Source organism: Gopherus evgoodei, chromosome 9 (assembly GCF_007399415.2).
Source record: "Gopherus evgoodei ecotype Sinaloan lineage chromosome 9, rGopEvg1_v1.p, whole genome shotgun sequence".
In the NCBI taxonomy this organism is placed as follows: Eukaryota; Metazoa; Chordata; order Testudines; family Testudinidae; genus Gopherus; species Gopherus evgoodei.
In genome coordinates this window covers 36806347-36832679 of record NC_044330.1, presented here as the reverse complement: position 1 = coordinate 36832679, position 26333 = coordinate 36806347, and the positions used below count along the sequence as shown (strand labels likewise).

The 26333-nt window shown below is 40.8% G+C and overlaps 1 protein-coding gene across 2 annotated transcripts in view; it reads left to right on the top strand.

Moving 5' to 3' along the window:
- NYAP2 (neuronal tyrosine-phosphorylated phosphoinositide-3-kinase adaptor 2) overlaps positions 1-26333 on the top strand; it is a 196737-nt gene that overhangs the window by 101625 nt on the left and 68779 nt on the right. For both annotated transcript variants that reach the window (XM_030576305.1, XM_030576306.1), the window contains exon 4: positions 18191-19288. In XM_030576305.1, the coding sequence (XP_030432165.1) occupies positions 18191-19288 (1098 nt within the window). The remainder of the gene's footprint in view (positions 1-18190; positions 19289-26333) is intronic.

Sequence of the window (26333 nt, the reverse complement as noted above, 5' to 3'; positions counted from 1 at the left end):
CAGTAGCACAGGTAGCAGGAGCATAAGCATGGCTGAGCCATGCTGAGTACAAACTTGCCAGAAACATCTCAGTCTGTACTCTGCTTGGCTCAGCAGTGCCTCTGCTGCTACTACCTGTGCTACTCCAACTACAGTGCTAGCTATACTTGTGCTAGTGTGGGTATGTGTACACGAGCTGGGGAATCCCACCCCAGCTCACAGTGTACATGTAGCCTTTGAATGCAGTTGAACCTGGCCCTTTATCATTTATTTATTTATGTTACTATTTGTTTTCCAATAGCATCTAGAGGCCCAAGCTGAGACCAGGGCTCCATTATGCTAAGTACTGTATAGCAAAAGACACAGTCCCTGCCTTGGAGAGATTATCACCTAAATAGACAGGGCAGACTAAGCAGAAGAAAAGGAAATAGTCATCATTGCTTTACAGGATTAACTATCTCCTCCATAGGGACAGTTTTGACTGAATTAGATTTGTGTTTTATAACAATGGACGTTTTTAAATGTTTGTGTTTTATTACTTAGGGTGAATAAATACTACAACAGCAGCAACAAAACACCCCTCAGTCAGGTAATCACGGGCCCTAAGAAAACTCTGAAACAACAATGAAGTTTACTTTAAAGCTACCAGTAATGACAATACCCCAAGCCTGAGCACCCCTATGGAACCAGTTTATATTCTGACATGTGAACTTTTAAAAACAAAAACACAGAAGGCCCAAATATTGGTCCATTGCTCTGAATTATTTATTAGTTTGTCTTCAAAGCTGAGATGAGTGATCTTGACAGCAATTATAGGATGCTATTTACATTCAAACCCTTACTCCATGCAAATAATTAGTCCCATTGTAGTTAATGGCCTAGTGGTTAGAGCACTAGAGTAGGACTTAGGAGACCTGGGTTCAATTTCTGGCTCTGCCACTGTCCCACTGGTTGCTCTTGGTCAAATAATGTCATCATTCTATGCCCCATTTTCCCTATCTGTAAAATGGGGATAACGATACTGCCTTCCTTTGTAAAGCAGTTTAACATCTACTAATGAAAAGTGCTACATAAGGAGATAAGTGTTATTGTTATATATTACTCAGGTAAATTAGGAGTAATCACCAGATCAAAGCTGTGCAGGATCAGGTGCTAGCTGACGCACTGGTGACAGGTGGTATAGTGACCTCTGGAACTGCAGCAGTAAATAGATGAAGAAAGACATTCTGAAAAGAAAAAAGGCACAGAAAATCTCCTGGATTTCCCCAATATTTGGAGTCTCTCACTGCTGGCAATAATGTACTATAAGGAAGACTTTGAGGGTTTTTTTGTTTTGATTTGTTTTTTAAAAACTCTCTCAATTACTATGGAAACAGAAGTCTATAGTAACATAACAAAAGAGGGAGATTTGTTTCAAAAATCTCCTTACCAGTATTCTTGTTGATGTCAGTGATGCTACCCAATGCAAATAAGGTGGCAAAGTCTGGCCTGCAATCAGTCTGATCCTGCAAGATACTTAGCATCTCAAGCAAGGTGTTGAGCTCCATTAACTCACAGTGAAATCAATCACAGGAGGTGTTAGGAGACCTGAGTTTCCCTCAGCAGTGGGGCTGCTCTGTACCATCCTTCATAGTGGCATAGTGGAGTTCTTATTAAGTAAGAGCTTCATTTTTCAGCAGCAGCAGAACGAGCCAGGTTATAAATACTGTGCAATAGTTAGTTTCCGCTTTCCTCTCACAGCCTTAGACTCAATGCGTGAAGCAGTTCCTGAAGTGAGCTGATTGAATTCAATGGAAGCTGAGGGCACTTGGTGCTTCGCAGTAAGTGCTCAGCACCTTATAGGGCAAAGCTTCTTAATCTGTGGAATCTTGCTTGTCAGAAGAGAAGCTGGATCATTGCTGTAGCTGTCATTGCAAAGCCTTCATACTTGGTATCTGCTAATGCACCATAAGTGGCATACCTTTAGTGGGGGCAAGGCATTATTATGACTTGAAGCACAAGAAGACGCATCTTCAGATAATGTAAATTGTCATCGCTCCATTGTGTTCCGTGGATCTGTCCCAGATGTCATATGCAGGGTTGTTCCTATACGAGGCCATGCCAATGGCTTCAGTGTGAGCAGTTACCTGAAACACACCAACTCTATCTATTTGCCACTTTTTCTCCACATTGTTTACTTCATGTCTGTTCTAAGTGAATAACGTTAGCGTCTGAGGGTTCAATTTTTAGTGGGTTTTATGTAGGTATGGAGAAAAAAATCTAGTTCCTTTCTAAATGAATTTGTGCTGTGCAACCAATTTCAAGAAGGATGTGCCAACAGCAATGATAGGTGAAAGGTAAAGGGAAAAATAACAAAGAACTTTGTTTGTGTAATAAGCACTTGGGGTCAAATTCTCCTTTCATGTATATCCAGGCTACCCCACTGACTTCAATCAAATAAACTGAAATCAATGGGGTTGCCTGGCAGTAATTCAGAGAAGTCCATTTACAGTGTTTTGCTTTCTCCTTTGACTGTGATCATCTCAGATTCATATGAAGGAGGCTCAGACTTTAATAAAAAGCCCTGCTTTCACCATTTTGGTGCAAAGAACAGCTTTAAAAGACAATACTATTGTCCTGAGTAGGATTACTAGATAGCAACTATGAAAAATCAGAACAGGGGGTACGGGGTAATAGGCGCCTATATAAGAAAAAGTCCCAAAAATTGAGACTGTCCCTTTAAAAATGGGATATCTGGTCACCCTAGTTCTGAGTCTCGTGTACACTAGAGCCTCTGTGCACCTTTCAGCAATACACAGGGGACTTAGAATGAATGTGAATGTAATTTATGTCCCCTTTATTGTGTCACTATAGTGTCAGAGCAGAGATTGGGGAATATATTTCACTTCAGAAACACCAAAATATTCTTGATGTTGGAAAGTTTTGGTATTTCTGAAATGAAATATTGAGGAATTTCAGTTCTGTGGAAACTTTTGAGTTTTTGGCTTTTAGACACAGTTCAGGACAAAAACTTATGAATGCTCAAATTTTTTTGTGGAACTGAAATTCCATTTTCCAACCACCTCTCCCCAGCAGGCTTTTAAGCCAGGCATTTTGTCTTGCTATGAATTCAAATTGAAAGGGAAAAACTACATGATATGCAGTTATGCATTCCTGTCAGGGAGAACACAGGGAGACCTTTCACTTCTACTTCTAGAGCCTCTGTTTCCTTTATCTGGGGGCTGCATTTTACTGTAAGATTGGGATGCAGTAACCACTGGGGAGCAGCCACAGGGAAGGGAAAGGAGGAGGAACCTTGTACCCAAATGAAAGTCACTTTCAACACATTCTTTTCAACTGCAGGCTACTTTCTTCTCCCTTCCTCCACCTGTTGTGGAGATAAAGATAGGGAACTTTCTCTCAGTGGGGCTCTGTCCCTCTTCCAGTTGAGCACTGTCTAAAAGTGTACCACAGGGATTTTCAAACTAGGCATCGGGACCCCTCAGGGGGTTGCGAGGTTATTATATGGGGGGTCGTGAGCTGTCAGCCTCTACCCCAAATCCTGCTTTGCCTCCAGCATTTATAATGGTGTTAAATATATAAAAACATGTTTTAATTTATGAGAGGGGATCACACTCAGAGCTTGCTATGTGAAAGGGGTCACCAGTACAAAAGTTTGAGAACCACTGGTGTATCACCAGCTAAAGAGCCCTGATTTACACCAATGTATCATCAGTGAGGCCCAAATCCATAGTAGTTGGGTTGAACCTTAGTAGTAACTGAACCTTAAAGTGAAGGAAAGCAATTACTTACAGAATGGTGAGTGCAAGCTTCAGAGATAATTAAGCTTATCTGAGGAAAAACTCACACTTGGCCACTCTTAATTCATGGCGATGATTTAATCTGTCATGGGAAGGAGGAGGAAGGCGGAGCCACCACTGTGGAGATGGAACTGAAATATGGAATTGCTTTGAGGCTCTTTTCTTAAATCTGATTGCACTGAGCATTTAAGAGCTGCTCAGCCTCTGACCGCAGAGATATTGTATCTGCAGGCTGGATATCCCTGTGAAGTGCAGCTGAACTGTTCTAACAATGCTTTGTTCACTCCAGCTACCATTATAATCACCCCAGAAAATGCTCAGTGACAAACTGCAGAATCTGTTGCTGTGGGGTTATCCTATGTCCTTTTGACAGAGATAGGATAGCTCCTTTAAATGAACTCTTGGTCAGTAGGTATAATTCTCCTTCCTGATGCTTCTGCTGTTGCAACTCAGCTGGCCCTTTTGATTGGCATTGTGCTCCTCTCATTGTGATCCTGCCTTTCTGAAGTGTAAGTGTCAACACAGAAGCCGGCCAGAGGTGTCATTCATCCTCAGCAATGTGGTTTACTTAACAAAGGGCTCAAGAGAAAGGATTGTACAAAGGGCACAAAACTTCTGTCTGGGGTTACTGGAAGCTGCTTGTTCTTTGACACCAGCTGCAAGCATTTAGGAAGTGAAGAAACATTTCTAAGGACTGCCATACCCATGCAATAGCCAGAAGTGATTTATTGCCATCTACAATCCATAATCTGCCAATCTGGCAGCCTCCTTTGATGGGCTGAAATTATTTTGGAAGCTTGGCAAGCACATCATGAACAGTATAAACAAATGGTAGATTTGACATCATCCATGGCATCAGCAGATGGAAGATGAGTGGATATAAACAACTGGTAGAGTTCCCCATCTGGTGGATGAATTCTCCACGCCTGTGTCCCCTTCCACATAATCTTCACTGAGTCCCTGGCCAACTGCCAGGTGAGCTGAAAGGGAGCGTTTTCCTGGCCAAGTCAAATAAGTGAATTAAATTTACTGTCCTTCAGATGGAATTTACTCTTTGTATATCCTGTATTTTTCTCTCACTCCAGTAGCTGCACACAAGGGTGGCCTGTCATCTTCGCCCACTGCTGAGGCTGTTCACTGGTTGTTCTGTGTGAGAGTACAGTGAGACCCAGTGCTGCAGTTCTTCTACATTGCAAAATCCTCTTTGCAATGGCTAGACTCAGTAGGCCAAGTTGAATCCTTGTGTAAATGGGCAGTCAGAAGAGTTGCAAAGGCTGAATTTGCCCGTGTGCATTACTGTGTCCGAGACCAAGGTTCAAAAACAGTCTGCCATTTTTAAAAGTGTCTAAGTGACCTAGTTCACTCAGTCTCAGAGTGACTTTCAGTGGGATCAAGGTGCCTAAGTCACTTAGATGCTTTTGAAAATGCTCAGCTGAGTGAAAAGGGCTCTTTTCTCTTGTTGAGTCAGTAGACATTCTGCTAAGCTTGCCTTAGCAAACTGCATAGCCTATAGAAAGCTGCAGACAATATAGTAAACGGAAGTACTATGGCACAGAACACATATTTTTGTAAGGCATTCAGCAAATATGATGATGAGCATGAGATAGATAGATAGCTTAGGGAGGACATTTGTCCTAGAGCTAGGCTATCATGACAATAGCACAGCTCAGTCACTGTGGGGAAAAAAAGCTGTTTTTAGTTAGCCTCTTGCAAATTCTTAATTCTCAATAAGAATTGCAGTCAATTTGCTGGTAACGATGAGAATATAGTGATATCAGTTAATTTATAGTAGAATAGCAAATGTCCTTAGTTTCATCTCCCTGATGACAGTGAAAATACATGCTGATTTCAAATGTAACTGCTTTACTCTTCTGTTACTCTGTAGATGCTTTTCCATACTCTCACAGCGGATGTGATGAGAGGGCATTTTTTCATTCAGCGCTCCAACCAGTTAAGCTATTGTACATGAGCCTTAGGCAGACACTGCTAAAATACAATATCAGACTAGTTAGTAAAACCAACAACAAACAAGCACATATGTTTTATAAATTCATTTCTTTCTGAGCATGGTTCAGTAGTTTCATTTGTACATGCTTCATGTAATTCATCTAGTGATACTTGTTGTATATGAAATGATCAGGTGATATATTCAGGTCCTCCAGATTATAGTACAGTTTCAGTATTTTCATATCCGATCACTTTAGTCCTAGTCAGTTTAATGCATATTCTGTAGAATGATCTAGTTTATGGATGTACCATCTTCTGAAGACACTGGATTGGACACTGCTCTTGATTACACTGGCATAAATCAGGAATAATTTAAATTATTACACTGGAACTGTTCAAGCAATATTCAAAGAGGGTTTTTTCCTAAATCATTATCCAGCAATGTCTGCCCGTAGAGGGACTCTTAAACATCCACTTCTTTATTTGCCAGCAGTTGAGCCTGGTCCATCATTTCCTTTCTTTAAAAGGAGGCCACTTCAAACTGACAATTGTTTTTAAGGAGGTTTTTTCCCACCTTTGATGGCATTACGTTGCCTGAAAACAAGAGCTCCCCACACCATGAAATAGTACAGAAAGGCTTAATGGCATAAATGTTCCATTTGTTCACCAAATATTGACTTTTTATTTGTCATTTGCTTGCTCACTGTCATGTCAGTTTTCTGGACATTTAAGGTTGATCAATTACTCAGTCTTGAAGGGATCTAGGATATGCAACTCAAATTCAGAGATTCAAGGTCTGTAGTTGAGAGGGGAATCAGTTATTTTACAATATTCTGGGAGTCTTTTGTAGATTCTTCATTGTGAGAGAGATTAATTAATGCAGCTCAGTATGCCAGAGAAATGCACAGAGAAGCAGAGGTCTAGTATGGTTGAAAGGAGAAGACAGCCTGAAAGTTTGATGCTCCTAGGCCTTGAGTATAGGAGGAGTGTTCCCTCCAGCACAGAAAGCTCTGAGGCCCAAACTGGCAGTAGCATATCTTCAGGCCATGGTGTTTATCCATTCTTCAATATGTTGATGCAACATTGAAGGAATTGTTGGATTAAATGCAGATGCAAATTTACTATCAAGGGCCAAATTCTGCTCTCTTTTATACTGCTGTTAATTCTGGATTATCATCTCCTTTTGAGTCAATTGGTTTACACTAGTGTAAATGAATGTATTGGGCTTTAAAGAGGTGAAAGGAATTATGACCAAAATCTGGGGTGTAAATATTCTTGAAGAAGCTTCCTTAAATGTAGCCTGAAAGCACCTGAGGCCACTGAGGGTGTCTCTCCACAGCCAGGGGCAGCCTGTGGCAGCAAGCCTCCGAGCCCAGATCAACAGACTTGGGTTTAAGGGGCTCATGTTACCATGCTAAGAACAGCTGTGCAGACAATGCTTTGAAGTTGCAGCTCGGGTTGGGGCTTGGGCTCTGAAACCCATCACCATGCTTCAGCACTCTAGCTCCTGCCCAAGCCACATCATCTACACAGCTATTTTAAGTGCTATAGCACGAACCTGAATCTGTTGATCCAGGCTTGGGAGCTTGCTGCCACAAGCTGCATAAATGTACCTTAACTGACATCAGAGTGGTATCTCATGAAGCAGTCTTTCAGTCCCCTCACTTGACTGTCTGAGTCATTCTTTAACCACCCACACATGGTCTAGTAAGGGAGGGACATAAATTGTTTGCGGGGAGCGGGGGAATATATATATAGCAACATTAAATTTCTGTCAAAACCAACTACTGCTAGAAGGACCTTTACACTGAGTTCTCTTTAATCTGTTGTCCCTTCCTCTCTGTACTTTTTCTTATTGGCTTGTTATTAGAAAACTGAAAGCTGGTCTGTGTGTAAAAAAAAACAAACAAAAAAAACCTCATGGACAATAATACTCTGAGAGCCAGCTTTGGTTGGTGACAAAAATATGCTCCCTAGTGTTAAACCAGAGATGATGTTTAGATGGTCAGGTTATCTGCCGAGGGACAGCTTTATATGTTTTATTAATGTTATCAGATCAAGAACATTTGCTATAGCAAGTTCCTCAGAGAGGAAAAAATGGATGTTCGACATAACGAGAGTTCAATACATGTTGTCCGAGCCTCTTTATTTTTTACTATTTGTATTACAGTAATAAATTTTGAGCCTGTTGTGCTAGGCATGGTATAAACACAAAATAAGGAACAGTCCCTCGTCCAAAGAGCTTGCAGTCTAAATAGACAAAGAGCAGTAAGGCAAACAGAGGCATGGAGAAATTAAATGACTTGCCCAACGTTACACAACAGGTCAGTAACAGAGCTGGAAATTTAAACCAGGTCTCCTGAGTGCTAGTTCAGTGCACTATCCATTGGAGTATGCTGCTTTCTCAATTCTACTTGCCAAATTCATCTACAGTACAAATGCAATTAGAGATGCGTAGATCCCGATCCAGCAAGGCACTTAAAGTCACATGTAACTTTAACCAGGAGTCATCCCACTGAAGTCAATAGGGCTACTCAAATGCTTAAACTTACATATGTGTATAATTGATCTGCTGCTTTGAGGCCACATTTCCTTTGATTAAATGGTGTTAATAGCAGAAGAAAATAATCTGTGATCTACAGTTGATATCCAGTAATTTCTGGGTTTTAATGAAAGGAATACTATAGCCTTTTGTTCTGTGGGTTCTTTCTAAGGGAGACACAAATATAGACTGAGCAATTCCTATTGCTAAGCAAATATAGTCTTTTAAGAAGAAAATTTTAAAATTTGTAGTTTAAGCAGCTGGAAATCTTTTGTTTAGAAAGAAATTCAGCTTTAAAATTACGTTTGATGTGGCACCTTTTAAACATTGAAAGGTAGGAGTTTAATTGTTTCATGTACTCAATTTTATTCATGCAGTGGGCTGAACTGCACAGTACATTGACTGCGTGTGGGTCTCAAAATCTGGTAAACAGTGAAGGCACAATAGAAAATGACAAACTCATTCGATTTAAAAAATTGTCCTTTTTTCCATACACTGAGCAAATAATGAAAAGAAATGCCACAACATGATTTCATAGTTCAGTCTCTGCTTAAAGAAGAAAAGGCTTCCAAAGGATAGGATGACAAGAAGCAGTCTGAATTTCCAAAATTAACTGTGAAAGGCAGATTATTTAGGCATGTCTGAAAGCTATGCGTAACCTTTGTGCTACAAATATCTCATTTCAAAAATGTCAGACTCTCTTGCTTATTCAGGAGGGCTGCCCAGCAGGCTATTTTAAGCTCCTTGTTTCTAAAGCACAACTGCCTCTATATCTTCCTTTATTAGCCATATTTCTTCATTCAGTCATTAGAGGTATTAATAATGGTGGTAGAATTCTATTCACTCTGGAGATTTGATATCAAAGTAGTTTTAAATTCACTGAAGTTCTAGCTTATTTAATAATGGAGATATACCCATCTCCTAGAACTGGAAGGGACCTTGAAAGGTCATTGAGTCCAGCCCCCTACCTTCATTAGCAGGACCAAGTACTGATTTTACCCTAGCTCCCTAAGTAGCCCCCTCAAGGAGTGAACTCACAACCCTGGGTTTAGCAGGTCAATGCTCAAACCACTGAGCTCTCCCTCCCCCAATCATAGTACACACTCCAGACACTTAATACTCAATCTTCCATCTCAAAATTGTTCCTTGTAATCCTGTTATAACCAGGAACAGTAGCTTCAGATAGTCTAAAATTGTTCTATTTTTTCAGAGTTTCTCAAGTATTTTTAACTGTAAGCAATAGTTGGTCAGAAAAACATTCCTAGGATCATTTTCTGATGGCAAATGCAATTACATCAAAATCAAAATGCTTCATAAAATCATGTCAATGTTGCCAAAATTTTATTTCAGAGAACAAAAGGGGTAAAAATTCCAAGTGTTGAAATGCTCCATTTTAACATTTTTTCAGAAGTTAAAAACTGTTTTTTTCCTTTCAAGATGACTTCATCTTGATTTTTTTAAAATTTTGTAGTAATATAAAAAAGTCAAAATCAAAATAAAATGTTTTGATTTTTCTCAAAACAAAATATTTTTCTTGGCTTGAAAGAATTTTTCCCCTCAATGTTCTTTCATCAAAGCTTGGCGGCTTGTTTCTGATTGGAATGAAAACAAATTTTGAAATCTCAAAATCCTTCATGACACAGAATTTCTGTTCTCCACAAAGTCCTAGTAAATTTTTTTCTAAACCTTAATATATCAAAATTGAATTTTAATACATCCAATACAAATCATCCATCCAGGAACAAGGCATGCAGGCCATGCTTACAAGTTAGTGTGACAGTATCCTGGAAAGCAGGGACTCTGAAAAGGATCTAGGAGTCATAGTGGACAAGCAACTCAACATGAGCTCCTAGTGTGATGCTATGGTAAAAAGGACTCATGCAATCCTTGGGAGTTTAAACAGGGAAGTAATGAGTGGGAGTAGGGAAGTGATTTTTACTCTATGACAGTGGTGATAGCAGCACTAGAATACTGCATCTATTTCTGGTGTCCACATTTTAAAAAATGATGAGGGAAAAATTGGAGTGGGTGCAGAAAAGAGCCACAGAAATAATTCAAGGGCTAGAGAGGGCAAAACATAGAGATCACAATCTGTTTAGCTTACCAAAAATAGATTGAGAGGTGACTTATCTTCATGGGGAGAATCCTGGGTACTAAAGGGCTTTGTAATTGACTGGAAGCTAGTATAGACAGGCATAACAAGAACCAATGGCTGAAAGCTGAAGCCAGACAAATTCAAATTGGAAATAAGGCACAGATTTTTAACACTGAGGATGATTAGCCATTATAACAAACTGTTGCCAAGGGAAGATATGGTTTCTCCATCTTTTGATGTCTTCAGATCAAGACTGGATGTTTTTCTGAAAGATATATTTTAGTCAAAACAAAGTTATTGGGCTCAATCCAGTGGTGACTAGGCAAAATGTAAGGGCTTGTGGTATATAGGAGGTCACACTAGAAGGTCTTTACATTCTAGGTATCTATGAACAAAAATCAGAGGAACACAGGATGAGACTGTCCTGGAGTCATAGAGTCTGGTCTATGCCCCAGCCTGTCACCAGTCTCCTGAGAGCGACCCCTCTAGTGTGCCAGGCCCCAAGGACCCACACAGTTCCACAGGGCAATCCTGTGGCCTCCAAGACTGGGCAGTCGGCACCAGCAATCCCTCTCTTAAGCCATATAGTCCATCAAACAGTGCCCTGATAGGCCAGTCAAGCTATGAGGGACTCCATCTCTGGCTAACTCTCTTTGTCTTCTCCAGTCTGGGCTCCTGAGTCCCTCCAAAAAGCCTCTTTCTTCCACTCACCTGACACCTTGTTTTTCAGCTCAGTTCCCAAGTCCTCCCAGCTGGGGTTTCCTGCAGTTGGATGTTGATTATTCAGTCATTGCAGCATCTCTTTATCTTGCTGGAGTGAAAATGGGACACCGAATGGGGCTGGCACAAAACACTCCCACCCCCCCGGCCCCATGTGGGGCTGGCCTGAGGCCCTCCACTATCTCCTGAACACAGGGCTGACCCAAGACCCCGCTGCCACCCAACTGTGTGTGGCTGGCTCAGCCCGAACCACTATTCTGAGCTCTCCCTCTCACACACAGCTAGCATTGCTATTTGTCCCCTCACCCCATATGTTCCTCCATGCTCCGACCCCACTTTTTTTTTTTTCAAAACAGGGCATTTGTCCTGTTTGCTCTTGCCAACTGATGATCAGTTGGTAAGAGCAAATGGGAAAAATGCCCAGTTTTTCCAAAAAAATCAGGACGGTCGGGACAGGGCTTTAAAAAGGACTGTCCCGGCCAAAATGGGATGTATGGTCACCCTATGCTGGACCCTCTGTAGATCTGAGCCAACTTCAGCCAGTTCTTTAACAATCCTTTTCATTCCCCACCCAGACAACAAGGAGACACACACCTCCCGTTTCCTAAGCTATTCCAGGAACAGCGTTAGTCCTTTTACACTCACTGGTTAGCAATGCCATGTACAGATGGAAACTGAGGCATGCTTAAGATTCATAAAAATATTACAGAAAATTCCCACTTTGTCACAGTAGATTATGTGAAGATCAACAAATGCTGGAATGTTTAGAGATGGTCCCAACTGGCTGAGGTGCTGAGCAGCCACCACTCCCATTGACTTCAGTGAGATTTGTGGGTGCTCAGCACCTGTCAGAATAAGACTCCTAACAGCATGATATGAGGACCTGATCCAAAGCCCACTGAAGTCTATGAGCGTCTTTTCATTGCTGTCAGTGAGCTTTAAATCACGTGTTTAGTGCTTAGAAGTAATAATAGTAGCAAGGTAGCGAGGGCAGGTTAGTAAGAACAAGTGACCAGTGGCACAGTAATCCATGTTGAAAAGCATTTAATTATTCCATGCTTATAGCAGACAACACTGCAGTGTGCGTGTATCACCAAAGTGTCAGCCATGGTTGCTTTTCATAGGAAATTGTGTTCCTAGTAGGCACACTGAATGCTTTCCTGGCTCGATAAATGTCAAGTACTATGACAATGCTGCCTGTTCCGCTCACAGAGATTGTCAAATAATCTGCTTTCATTAACTATGGGACCTTGGCAGAGCTCCTCGTGTACAGCTATCTCTGCCAAATGTTGGTTATACATAAATTTGCAGACACATTGTCTGTGCCTTTCATTACAGTTGCACAGTTTTCTTAATTGCAGCATTCTTGTGTTTCATCTAAAATTCTTTGAGTGGTGGTCTATAAATAAGTATTTCATTATTCTGCAGCCGTGGGTTTTGCCACAAAGTTCATCTCTTGCTAAAGAAATGTGCTCCAGAATCTAAGCCTTTACAAAATAATACTAAGAATAATTAATAATAATGATAAGCCTGAATCACTGTGGTGTTAATTCAGTTTGACACCTGTCTGACTTCATTGCAATTGAATGAAAGTACACTGCACTCTATGTAGGTGTGTAGCTTCTCCGCTCCCTTTCTTACCCAGAGGCTTCTGCTGTTCTCCCCCCCCACACACACACACACCAGTTTATTTGGCTAGTTTCTCTTGTGTCTTATAGTACCATATATTCCTGGTAAAAGTAATATATAGCAAGTTCCTAAATTAAAAAATAAATATAAATTATTTAAAGTCCTACATATTGCTGGGAGGTGGGAGAAAGCATCTAAATTATGTGTTGCTGTTCTACTACTAAAAGAACCTCTGCTTAACTCATTTAAACTATGATAGAGAAAAAAAATAACCTGGGGGGGGGGGAAATCACCCCTTAGGTATTTATATTCCACCTATACAGCAGGGTTGAGTCAGTTGACCTTTCTGTTGATAAGGACATCATGTGTCAGTTGCAAAAAGACTGTGTGTGTGCGTGTGTGTGTGTGTGTGTGTGTGTGTGTGTGTGTGTGTGTGTGTGTGTGTGTGTGTCTGAGAGAAGCAAGGCCTTCCCCACAACTCAATGGAATTCCTGTTTTTCTGTCTTAGAGCTGGTTGGAACATTAAACAAAACATTGTTTGGTCACAATTTACAGGTTTGTCAAATAGAAAAGTTTTGTGGAAATGGTTAGATTTTGATAAACTGTCTACTGAACACAGGGAGGGTTCCATCAGAATCCTGCCTGGTTTCAAGACTCCTTGCCTGCCCACCTTCTTGGCAGCCCACCTGGTGAGTGCTGGGGGCTTTCAGGGTCCATTTCTAGATAGCTCAGTCTATTTGTCTGTAATGTGAAAACTTTTGTATGCCACATCGGATCAGTTCCAAAGTTGCAGGGAAAGTCCTATGCATCAATGACAGAAAGAACACAATGATTTTGGTGAAAATTGGAAAAATGATAGGAGGGAAATGGGGGACACATAGAGTCTCTTGCAACTAGTTAGCAGATCCAGGAACTTCAAGTACCTTTGCAATTGTCTAGAATGGGTTGCAATAACAACTTTCGGCATTCCATCTCAGCTCTGCCCATCCTCCCATCTGTGAGGGACCACACAGCAGGGCCGCCCATAGGATTCAGGGGGCCTTGGGCAAAGCAATTTCGGGGGCCCCTTCCATAAAAGAAAGTTGCAATACTATAGAATACTATATGCTCGTGGGGGCCCCTGCGGGACCCAGGGCCTGGGGCAAATTGCCGCACTTGCTCCCCTATCTGGGCAGCCCTGCCACACAGCATCTCTGGCAGAGAGAATAGGGGACACAGGTATGGGGGGAAGAACAATATGGGGCACAAATAGCCCCAGGCATGTGACAGAAAAGGGAATGTGGGGGTAAACAAAGCTCCTACCATGGTGAGGAATAGGGAAATGAGGGAAAGAAGGGATGGGGAGACTGGGGACAGTGGTATGAGGGAGAAGAATATGTGTGTGGGTCAGGGGTGTAGACAGACAGTGGCATGGGGGATAACAGGAGAGAGAGGGAACACAAGTGAATTAACTTAAATCTAACTGAGGCCACTTTACTGCTGAATGAGAGCATTAGCACATGAGTATAATGTACTCTAAATCAGGGGTTCTCAAAGCCGGTCTGCCACTTGTTCAGGGAAAGCCTCTGGCGGGCCGGGCCAGTTTGTTTACCGGCCACAACCACAGGTTCGGCCGATTGTGGCTCCCACTGGCCCAGTTCACTGCTCCAGGCCAATTGACGCTGTGGGAAGGGCGGCCAGCACATCTCTTGGCCCGCACAGCTTCCCACGGCCCCTATTGGCCTGAAGCAGTGAACCGCGGCCAGTGGGAGCCACAATCGGCTGCACCTGCAGATGCAGCAGGTAAGCAAACCAGCCCGGCCTGCTAGGGGCTTTCCCTGAACAAGCAGTGGACAAGCTTTGAGAATCACTGCTCTAGATAATGTACTTTAAATTCACACCTTGAGTCAATTTAGGGTAACTGTCCTGAGTGTCCCTGTATAGACATGCCTTTAGGAGTCTTAAGCCTGGTCTACACTGGGGGTGGGGATCAATCTAAGCTATGCAACGTCAGCTACATGAATAATATAGCTGAAGTCGACGTACTTAGACCTACTCACTGTGGTATCTTCATTGTGGTGACTCAACTTCTGCCACTCCCCTGTCAACTCTGCCTGCGCCTCCCATGGCGGTAAAGCACATGAGTTGATGGGAGAATGCTCAGGGGTCAATTTATCGCATCTAGTCTAGACACAGTAAATCGACCCCCCACTGGATCGCCCGCCAATCCAGCAGGTAGTGTAGACAAACCCTTACAGAGTCAGGCTCCATGTTGCTAAGGCTTTGACTGCACCACTGTAGTGCTTCAGTGTAGACACTCACTATAGTGGCAGGAGGGCTTCTTCCATCACTGTAGTTAAATCTACCTCCCCAAGAGCTGGTAGCTAGGTCAATAGAAGAATTCTTCCATCAACCTAGTGCTGTTCATATCAGGGGTTAGGTCAGCTTCACTATATTGCTCGGGGTGTGGATTTTTCACACCCCTGAGCAACATAGCTAAGTTGATCTAACTTTTCAGTGCAGATCTGGCCTCTGGCTACTACACTATGGAGCTTATGTCAGCATAGCTGTCAGCCAGCCCCCTGGTGTAGATGCGGCATATACCACCTCTCTGAATGACAGTAACTACGCTGATTGAAGCATTCCATCATGGGTGGGGTTTTTCACACCCTGATTAATATAGGTGTGCCTGAATAATTTTGAAGTGTAGACCAAAGCTAAGTCACCTGAAAATGTTGTCCAGTGTCTGTATTCTCCTCTATGCTAACTAGAGGGTCATACATCTTGTTGCTTGTCAAGTATCAGGGGGTAACTGCATTAGTCTGTATCCACAAAAACAACAAGGAGCCCAAATAAACTCCTTGTTGTTCTTGCTGCTTGTGTGGGCCAAGAGCACTGCACCCACCAGGGGTTCTTTTCATTCCTCCGTTCTCTCCACTCACACTTCCCATTTGCCACCTTCCCATTTCCCTCTTTTCAGGCGCTCCCTACACATCCTATGCCCTTCTTCATTCCAGGGGCTCAGTGTGCCCCCCAGCTTACCCCCTTCTAGTGAGTAAACTAAACTGAACTAATGCCACTTTACTTCTAAATGAGAGCATCTACAAGGGCCAATGCACTTTAACTGATGTATTATAAATTCACACCTTTAGTGAATTCTTAAGTGTCCCTGCGGAGACCTGCCCTAAGAGACTTTTGGAGATGGAAGTTAGCCTCCTAAGTGTATGCCTACACTATGGGAACTATCCTGGCATAGCGATGGCCCTGTAGCTATGCTAGTATAAACCCACAGCGTAGACACAGCCTATAGAAACAGAAAGGAATACTGCCTCCCTGTATCATGGTAGCTAGGTCAATGAAGCATTCTTTCATTGATCTAGCTTTGTTGACACTGGGGTTTAGGTTGGTATAGCAAAACTGGTCAGCAATGTGGATTTTTCACACCCCTGACCAATGTAGCTATGTTGACCTAAATTTTAAGCGTAGACCAGGCATTACTCATATTCGCCCTTCTGTAAATTTTACTCCTGACACATTTGAATATATCATAATACAACTTTTATGGTTTTAAAAATCTGGTTAAGTTCCTATTTCCTCCCTCACTCTCAGAAGAAATCCTTTTTACCCATTATACTTATGCAGATAGTATTGGCATGAATGTGGTCTCACCACTCAATATAAATCGAAGAGTACTTATTCTTAAACAGAACTAGCAGTCTATTTAACCTCACCTTATTATCACAGTTTCTGTGTAGCTGATGGGGCACTGTCTTAGCAGTGAGCAGTAATGATATCTTATGTATCAAAGCACAAGTATGACAAAATAGCGATAATAGTGTGCTAGAATCCTTCTCCCCTAAACAAAACCATTCAAACACAGGTCATACTGCTAACCTCTCCTACCCCAGAGCTGGGATCATAAGCAGACTGTCAAAATATGGTCTTCCAGCTGGCAGAACAATGTACTATTGCTGACTTTAGTGGTGCATTTGAGGCTGAGCTTCTTGAAGGGTCCTTTAAGTCCACAAGTGCTGCCTGCTTGGTTTAACTTTAGAAACTCACTAGATGTTTTCTGATGGGTCAGCAGAAGGTACTTGGAAAATTCTCTAAGTGTAGGGTTGGCATCACAGAGAAATACAGTATAAGTAACATTCTGGAAGATTGGCATGTTAAACTGAGCTATGATTTAGGCATTTAGAGCTGGGGGATACATCAATAAGGTATCAGGTTTTTCAACATAGGGGAGATATTTTTTCTACAAGAATAGAGGTAAGGGCTAGGATCCTTGCTGATTTTTCTTGCAAGTGAGTTGGCTAAGTCCATTTAAGAGGATAAACTGACTTAACCCCAACCTTTAATGAGATATTTATATAGAGACCTACATGTAATTTTCTGTGTGTTCCTTGTTGCATCTGTAGAGGATAGTTTCTATGAAATCCTTGACCTCTCATATCAAATGAATTTCATCGTAATGTTTCAACTGGTAATTTCAAAAACAGATTTATAAATTGTTTCCAGATTTAAAATATTCAAAAGGTTCAAATCATTTGAGGTGCTGAGTCCATTCAGCTTCCATTCAAGTCTTGGCATCTCACAACATGAAATCAAAATGATTCATTAGAATTATTTTGAAGATAAGTATTACAGTATTTACATTGCAGTAAGTACAAATATACTTCATCAGTAGGAGTAAACATGCAATTGTTACACCCTCTATAGAATGGCCTTATAAATATGGGAGTCTTGATTCATCACTGTGTTACTCTAGTGTTATACCTCTGTCACTCCAGCGTGATTGTCTGGGGTCTTAAAGGTTCTTTTATGTTCATAAGAAGTTCATTCCTAGGTACAACTGTTGTCTCTCTAGGGTTTTTGTAAACCATAGTGATATTCCAGTAGAGTAATATTTAAATATGAAAAGTTCCCTGTCCCTGCCCTGTCCCTGAGAGATGGCAGCCCTTGTGAGAGGAAGAAGTGACACTAAGAATATAATTGTGGTGCACCCTAGCAGAGTTGGGAAAGGGAAGGGCGTGTTTTGAATGGGTCATTATTTTCAGTTGGGTTGCACTAGAGCAGGACTCGGCAGCCTTTCAGAAGTGGTGTGCCAAGTCTTCATTTATTCATTCTAATTTAAGGTTTCACGTGCCAATAATACATTTTAACATTTTTAGAAGGTCTCTTTCTCTAAGTCTATAATATATAACTAAACTATTGTTTTATGTAAATTAAATAAGGTTTTTAAAATGTTTAAGAAGCTTCATTTAAAATTAAATTAAAATGCATAACCCCCAGGGCAGTGTGAGTGCCACTGAAAATCAGCTTGCGTTCCGCCTTCGGCACACATGCCATAGGTTGCCTACCCCTGCACTAGAGTAACTGGAGTATTCCTAAGTGAATCAGGCTCCAGAAATCCATTCTAGAATTATAACATTGTAAGAAATTCTGTGTCCAAAGAAGTTTAAATATTTTTGATGAATTTATATTACATTCTGTTTTCAGCATCGGCCAAACCAAGACCTCACAGTGATGAATATACCAAGAAGATCCCTCCTCCTAAGCCTAAACGAAATCCAAACACTCAGCTAAGCACATCTTTTGATGAAACATACATCAAAAAGCATGGCCCCATGAAGACAACACTCACTAGGGATGCCTCCTTATCGCAAGTCAGCAGTCCTGCCCCAGACACAGAAGAAGAAGAGCCTGTTTATATTGAAATGGTTGGGAATATACTAAGAGACTTCAAGAAAGATGAGGATGACCAAAATGAAGCAGTCTATGAGGAGATGAAATACCCTATATTTGATGATGTAGGCCAAGATTCAAAGTGTTCATGTGAATATGACCATCATAGTTGTTCTTCTCAGTGTGCTACTCCCACAGTGCCTGACCTAGAATTCACCAAGTCCTCAGTGCCATCTACTCCCAAGGGCTTGCTTTGTGATATCCCCCCACCATTTCCAAATCTACTTTCTCATAGACCTCCACTACTGGTGTTTCCACCAGCACCAGTGCAGTGTTCCCCAAATTCTGATGAGTCTCCTCTAACTCCACTGGAAGTCACAAAGCTTCCTGTATTAGAAAATGTATCTTACATCAAACAACAAGCTGGAGCTTCTCCATCTTCACTGCCACCTCAAACACCGGGCCATCAAAAACTGGAGAAAGACCAGACAGTATCTCATGGAACTACTACTCCTGGGCACTCCTCCTCACCTCCTCATCCTTCTACCTTATACAGAACACAGTCTCCGCATGGCTACCCTAAAAGTCACTCTGCCTCACCCTCTCCTGTCAGTATGGGTAGGTCTCTTACCCCCTTAAGCCTCAAAAGACCTCCACCTTATGACTCTGTACATTCAGGAAGTCTCTCAAGAAGTTCTCCATCAGTGCCTCATTCTACAGCCAGAAACACGTTGCAAGAAGGGGGAAAGATGGTAAATGCCTCGGTCAATACCTACGGGTCATCATCACAGAGTGGTTCACGTTCTAGAACACCGACCAGTCCTTTAGAGGAACTAACCAGCCTCTTTACCTCAGGACGAAGTTTACTGAGGAAGTCGTCCAGTGGCAGAAGATCTAAAGAGCCTGCAGAGAGTAAGTTTTCAATACACTGTTTAACTATCTCATCTACATCATTATAACTCTTGTCATATTTTATTAAATCAGAACTGTGCAAATAACCATATAACTCAGCAATATGAATTATATATGTCTATTCCTTTCCAGAGGAAAGTTGATTACTGATGAAAACTGCTTCTATATTTCATGTTTTTATTTTATATATCAAGGTTTCAAAGCTATTTGTACTGTATTATGAAGCCTTGCAAAATAGAACTGTAAGAGATTTAAGGCCCAATCCCTGCAAGGTCTTAAAGGTCTCTGTAGTGGTGCTGAGTTCTGTGCAGTGCCATTGAAGTGCCCTGAACTCTCATGGAATTCATACCTCATGGACTCAGGCCCATAAAAACTTAAATAATGTTAGAACACGAAAAATATCCTAGTTGTTTTCAACAAAATAATCCCACACCTTTGTTTCCTGGTGAACAGTCTCACACATAGCTCCCATTAGCTTTGAGGATACTCAGCGTCTTGCAGCATTCTGACCTTGAAACTACACAAGGTGTAACTCTAACTGAAGTTAGCAAGAGATGAACATCCATAAGGGTAAACTTGGCACAGATATTAGTATGTTCCCAAATCCTTCAAAGTCAGTGAAACCAAAGACAGTGTTTGGCCCTAAGCTTTTATAAATGAGCAAAGTCAGTGAGCTTGATATAATTTCTCAGTTTATGACTTTGATATCTTGAAGCCAGAATAGCTCAGATGCTTTTATTTGAGAATAACTGATTTTGTAGTGCTCAATTGTATGTTTGTACTAATCATATATTATACCTTTTTGGCTGAGATGTAACAAAAAAAGTGCCAAATTCTGTGCTGGCTTTCATCCTGATAAGTGATGGTAGTTAGGATGTCTTCAGGCTACCAAAGTTTTATAGAGAGATTGGGCATTTTCTGAACTGATTTATAATCTCTGTATCCCCCTGAAGTCAGCACTTGATTCTCCTGTCGCTTACAGCAGTTTTACGCCTCCCCTTGGGACCAATTCTCTTCTCATGTATATTAGTGTATATCAGGAGTAACTCCTTTGAAGCCTATGGATTTTAAACCGTGGCAGTGAGAAGGGAATTAGGCTCAGTAGGATATACAGAGTATGTCAGTGCAAAAATTAGCCTGATCCACCTATGACAGTTTGCCAGCCTGCAGACATAAATACATTCTATGAAAGCTTAGTTCCATGATTCAGTAGTTTTGCCACAAATAATTACAGTAATAAAAATACAATAACACCAGATTTGTGTGTGGGATGGAAGCAAATTTGGGTCTAGAATGAGAAGGTTCTTGTAATAAGGGACAAATGTGAAGCATGTTACAACATTTAGGAATAATTAAAGTGAAGTGGTAGAGAAACAGTGGAGGAGTAAAACTGGCAATAAACATTATTGCTTGTTAATAAGCAAACAAAAATCCAGCACCATCCAGAGAATGAATAAATTCTAAGGTTCTTTCTTTGTCAGTGTGCATAAGAGAGCTGACCTTAGAACCCTGAGAAAGTCTCACAGAGAATGTGTCAGTTCCAGATGCTGAAAGTTCAGGATCTCTTTATGCTGCCATTTCACTGATGACCTCATAGGTGCTGGAACTAGGAGTGTAGGGAGAGGGGAGCAGAGGTGCTGCAGCACCCCTTAGTTTGAAGTGGTTTCCATTACGTACAGGGTTTACAGTTTGGTTCGATGTCTTTCAGCACTCCCACTATACAAATTGTTCCAGCACCCCTGGCTGACCCCCAAAAGAAGTTCTCTATATTCCACTTGACTGAAATTGACTGTAGACTGTCAAGGGGCATTTCAGATATGAATTTAAAGCAGATCTTGCCCTCAAAATCTCCACAAGAAGCAGCTTTCTTATTGGCTGCCCTAGGAGCATTTTGTTTTTCCTTCCAAAGGAAGAGAAAGTGCTTGTTATTGGCCATTAGCAGTGAAAGAGAAGAGGAATTAGAGAAGCCAAATTTGGTTCCTTTAAGGACAAACCATCCATGTTATGTAGTGAAGCTAACAACAAAAGACTCTTGAGTGCTGCTGTGTAGAGGAAGTAAACAGACTGTCAGTCTAATCCTGCTTTACTTCAACTGGTATTTACAGTATGATTTAATCTCCTGGGATTACCACAATAAGCAAGAATAGGGTTTGTGTTCAAATATTATAGCAATAGAAATCACTATAGGATGACTTGTAACCAAGTACGAGATGAGCATTATCTCTCGTGTAATTCTACAAAAAAAAATAAATCACAACAACACATTTAGAGTAAATTGTGGAGTTTAAACATATAATCTGACCAAGTTTGTTACATTTTGTGTTGTATAATAACACACAGTGGAAGACAATGTGGACTAAACTTGTCTTCAGATGTACTTAAGAAATTTTACTCATACAAATCATGCAGAAAGCCTGAGGCTGTCACACTATTTTGAATTAGGATATAATACTCTACATTTATTTGAACAAGAGAAAAGCAAATGCAATATATAGCAAACCAGCATGGGCCCTTTTTTCTTTTTGCCGGTTTAATGTAATTTAGTCTGAACAAATTTCTGGAAACCTGATGGAAGTAGAAAAAAAAGAGAAAGTTGTATCCATCTTATGAAATAAGAGCTCAGAAACTAATGATTGTATAGTTTGAAAAAATATATATATTTATTCTGGGCACATCTCAGCAAGGTTCTCACTGAAGCCTATGCAATTTGGCCCTCTCTCACTTATTTGAGTACTCATTGCCAAATGTAAGTTTTAACATTTGCGTAATACAGGATTTTGGATTCAAATTGAGCGTAGTAGGAATGTACTATAGCAATTATGGAGCAAAGTCAACTCAGCCACATGGTTGCCACTCCAGCTGACTTCTGTGGGAATTGTGCACACATAGCCAAAGGCAGAGTCTATTCAGTGGGCTTTTTTCCATGTATTTTTGTAGTTCAGAGTATCTCTGGAGTAACTCTCTGTACTAACTCTATAGAGAGTTAGCGCACAGAAAGATGGGGTGTAAATCCAGAACGCTGTTGTGTGCTGCACATTAACTAGCTACGTGGATGCTGCTACGGTGCATGAAAAGGACCATAATGCACCAGCAGGAGGTTAAAGTGTACCTCAGAGCTTTTCATATCTTGTAGCAAGGGCAACACAAGCAGTTAGTGTTCAGCATGCTAGAGCAGTGTAGATTTACACACTACTTTGCTGTGCACTACTAGCTCTCAGCATTATTCTCTCATTAGGTATAATTAGACCATGCAATCTTTTCACAAATAGAACTCCCATGAAAGCCAATTTCAGGAAAATTGCTGGCTCAGGGAAGAATGTGCATTTGCACCATTTAGATCCCTTTGAGATAGGTTTATCTCAAGTTTCATTTTATAGCCATTAAAAATAATTATTTTTCTGGGTAAGATAAGAAATAGGTACAGATGATCAAAAATTGGAATTTCTGTCCAGTGGGAAATTCTGATATTTTGACATTTCTTTTCATCCCAAATTGGATGAATAGAAATTTCATTTGGAAATGTCAAAACGTTTCATTTCATTTCAAGTAGGCTCAACGTTAAGCTGCATCTGCCTGAAGTGCTGCAGGGCTGTAGTTTACATGCTTCAAGTCCCTTTTGCTCTACACTCTGGACTCCGCAGCTGAACTGCATCTCCATGATCCACTGCAGCAGTTCAGCCAAAGGAGAGGCTGCTGTGCATCGTGGTAGTGTTGCCTCTACAGAGGGAATGTGCAGAGGCAATCTTGATGCATTGTTGGGTTTTATTTTAGCTTTAGAGGAGGAAGGAACCTTCTTGGTAGGCATAAAAGTTGGCTGCAGTGGTCACTGCAGTGCTGATGAGCTCCTACTCTCATTAGCCTCCCAGGTCTCTTAGGGTATGTCCAAACTGCAGTGTAAGCCCAGAGCTAGTAGAACTAGAGTTAGCAGCCCCTAGGTTTGTTAATTAGGGTTTGGGCATCTACACTCATTTATAACCCCGGGCCAGGAATTGTTGAACACTGGGTCCAAACCTGGGGCCCCAGCATCTACACTGCATTATGCAGGCCCAAGTTCAAACATCCATATCCTGGACATTCTACTGCCCTTCCAAAATGTGGCCACTCTAGCTCTTTGTTCATGGTGCAATGTGGGAAAACTTGACTGTCCACCAAAGCTGCCTGTACAGAGGACAAAGAAAGTCAGCCCAAGGTATTGCGGGGTACTTCTAACAGACTCGTGGAGCATACGTCGAGTGGGGCTGCAGCTACACTGCAAAACAATAGGGCTTGAATCCTGGGTCCCAGCTAGACTCAGGCTTGAACCATCCACCCTCATGGAGTCCTGGGACTCTGCATCTGAGCCCTGGGTTGGCGCAATTTGTATAGCTTGTGGGAGTGAGGGGGGAGGTGGTTTGGCCTGAGCCTGAGTTTGAACCCTGATCTTACAGTATAGTGGGTACATGCCCTAAGAGTGTAGCTTAGCATTTTTCAAAGTTCTCAATGAAAGGTGTTCATCCCTTTATTACCATACACATCCACCCCATCCCTGAAGAAACCCAAACGTCAAAAGTACCACGTGTGTGTATGTGCATATGTAGCTGTGTGCATATATATAAAAACATTTAAAAATCATTCAAATCTTGGCAGGAATAAGAAAAATATATTTAGCAATATGATTCAAAATGGTTTCAAAATCGTGTCAAAACTAGTATGAGAAATAGAGAAGTCTGCTTAAATGGTGGATTTTACTACGGAAAATCTATAGTACATGTATTATATAAATCTTTTCTAAAACTGTAGTACTTTTATTTTTTTTAAAAGATATTTGAACTCTTTGAATTGTTCCTTTGGCCATCTTTAAATCTAACTGCTAAAGCCTTCACATTTTATTCAGGTCTTCAGTTTAAATTACTGTAAAATCTCTGATTTGGGATTATAATTTTTATTCCTTATTTTATGACAAATATATTTGTATATAATCTAATATTTATATATTTACAATTAAACTGTATACACCCATCAGGTATTTATAGCAATTTAAGATACCCTCAATTTACTTGAAAGTTTAGAAATAAGTTACTTAAGGGATAAATTTAGTTAGCTAAAGGGTAACTTTTTAAATTATGGGTGGGATTTTCAAAATTTCTAAAGAGATTTGGATGCTCAGTTTTGATTAATTTTAAGAGCAAAACATAACCCACTGGAGTTGTCTGCTTATAGCAGGAATGGATTTGGCCATTCATTGGGATTTTTATGTTAGTAGCTACATTGTGGCCAAAATTTTCAAACTTGGGTACCTAAAGGGAAGGTTCTAAAGCTATAATTAGGAACCTCATTAGGTGTGATGAATTTGAAAACTGCTGAGCACCCAAATATTCCACTGAAATGAACTTGAGCTCCAGTTGTTCAGCCCCTTTTAAAATCATTTTAGAGTTTTTATTTATATACCTCAACAGGAAGTCTAAGTGTAGGCACCTAGGTTTGAACATTTTGGCCATATTTATCTTCTATTTGCTTGGACTGAATTCTGCAGTCATCCTGCATGTATAAAACTCCATTCAATCCATGTATCTGGAAGGGCTGCAGAATCAGGTTGGTATCTACTCATATAAGAAAACTGTAGGAATTATGTTAACCTAAGGTCAAAAATAATTTATGTTCCCAAATCTCTGTGCCTGAAACAGACCTCAATTATACATCTGAAGAAGTAGGATAGCAATAGAAAGTCTGCAAAAACTCCCCTTTCAGGCTAAAATTCCAAATTCAGAAGGCCTGTGAAATGGAACTTAACCATGTTTTGGGAAAGTGAGCAATCTGGACAAGTGCAGATTTGAATGGAGTACAAACCCACATTCATTAGGGCAAAATTCTCACCTTGAATCCACCAGACATACAAACTCTGATATCCTGCCCTTTCTACCTATGGAGACTCTAATGAGTGCTGAAGGAGTTTACCACACTTAGCTGAGACTGCCATACGGATCTAACAAAAGAATTTTGCATTTAGCTTGGTCTGATTAATTTCTGTAAACTTTCTTTTCCCATATTCTCTTCTGTCCGACAGGGATCCAAATCCATTTGCTAGCTCCTTGGAAAGCGCTACCATGAAAATTTCAGCTTTCTCTCTATCACTTTGTGAACTAATTCCTTGGCATATAGAAGATTTGAAATCTCCATGGGTGGATGACTGCAGCTTGGAATCTGAATAAGTTCATTTTTAAGGTGGTTAGCCATCCTCCACCCCCCTCCATATATGTTATTTGAAAGATTATAATGAAATTATAATCCACAATTCAGTAGACAGCAAGAAGGATCCAAAATTTTGTATAATTATCTAAATCTTCAGATGCTTAACTAAACCTAAATACCTTCTGAAAATAGTATATCACACATTTCCTCCCTGTCTGTCACAACTGTACAGTGAAGTGCTCCATAGGGCAGAAGCCACAGACTCTGCAAGACCTTGTGGAGAGGGTGGCCTTACAACTATTGTTCATTGCATACAAGAATCTTCCAATATGTGCAGAAATTCACAAACACATGAGTCTTTTTAGCAGTCACTACTATAAACTACAACAAAGATCCCATTAGCTTGAAAACGTGCATATAAACAGGAAGCTCTTATAAATTTATAGTAGGAAAGAAGGCCATTAATAAATGGAAATAAATAATATGCAAACAGAAATTGCTGGCCCTCATTGTGGCTTTCACTAGCATTTCACCCAGCTAAATCAAATGGACTGAAATGAATGAGTTGGAAAAGAGCATTATAGATACAACTGTATTGTAGTTTTAACTAGAGTCGTGTGTGTGCATCTCACTGTGGTTCTATGTTATCATCATGGTGGGCTACATATCTACATGATGACTGAAAAGACAGAGGTACACAGAAAATAGCAGGAGAAAATCTGAAGGCTGTTCATTTCTCTAATTCAGGCTGCATTAAGGATGTGGATAAGACAGATACTGCATATGCTCTGGGCAAACTGAGTGACAGTCAACATAACTGAATACAGTGGTCATGCTTAAATTCTTGCCAATTGCATTAGATAACTGAGTAACCCAG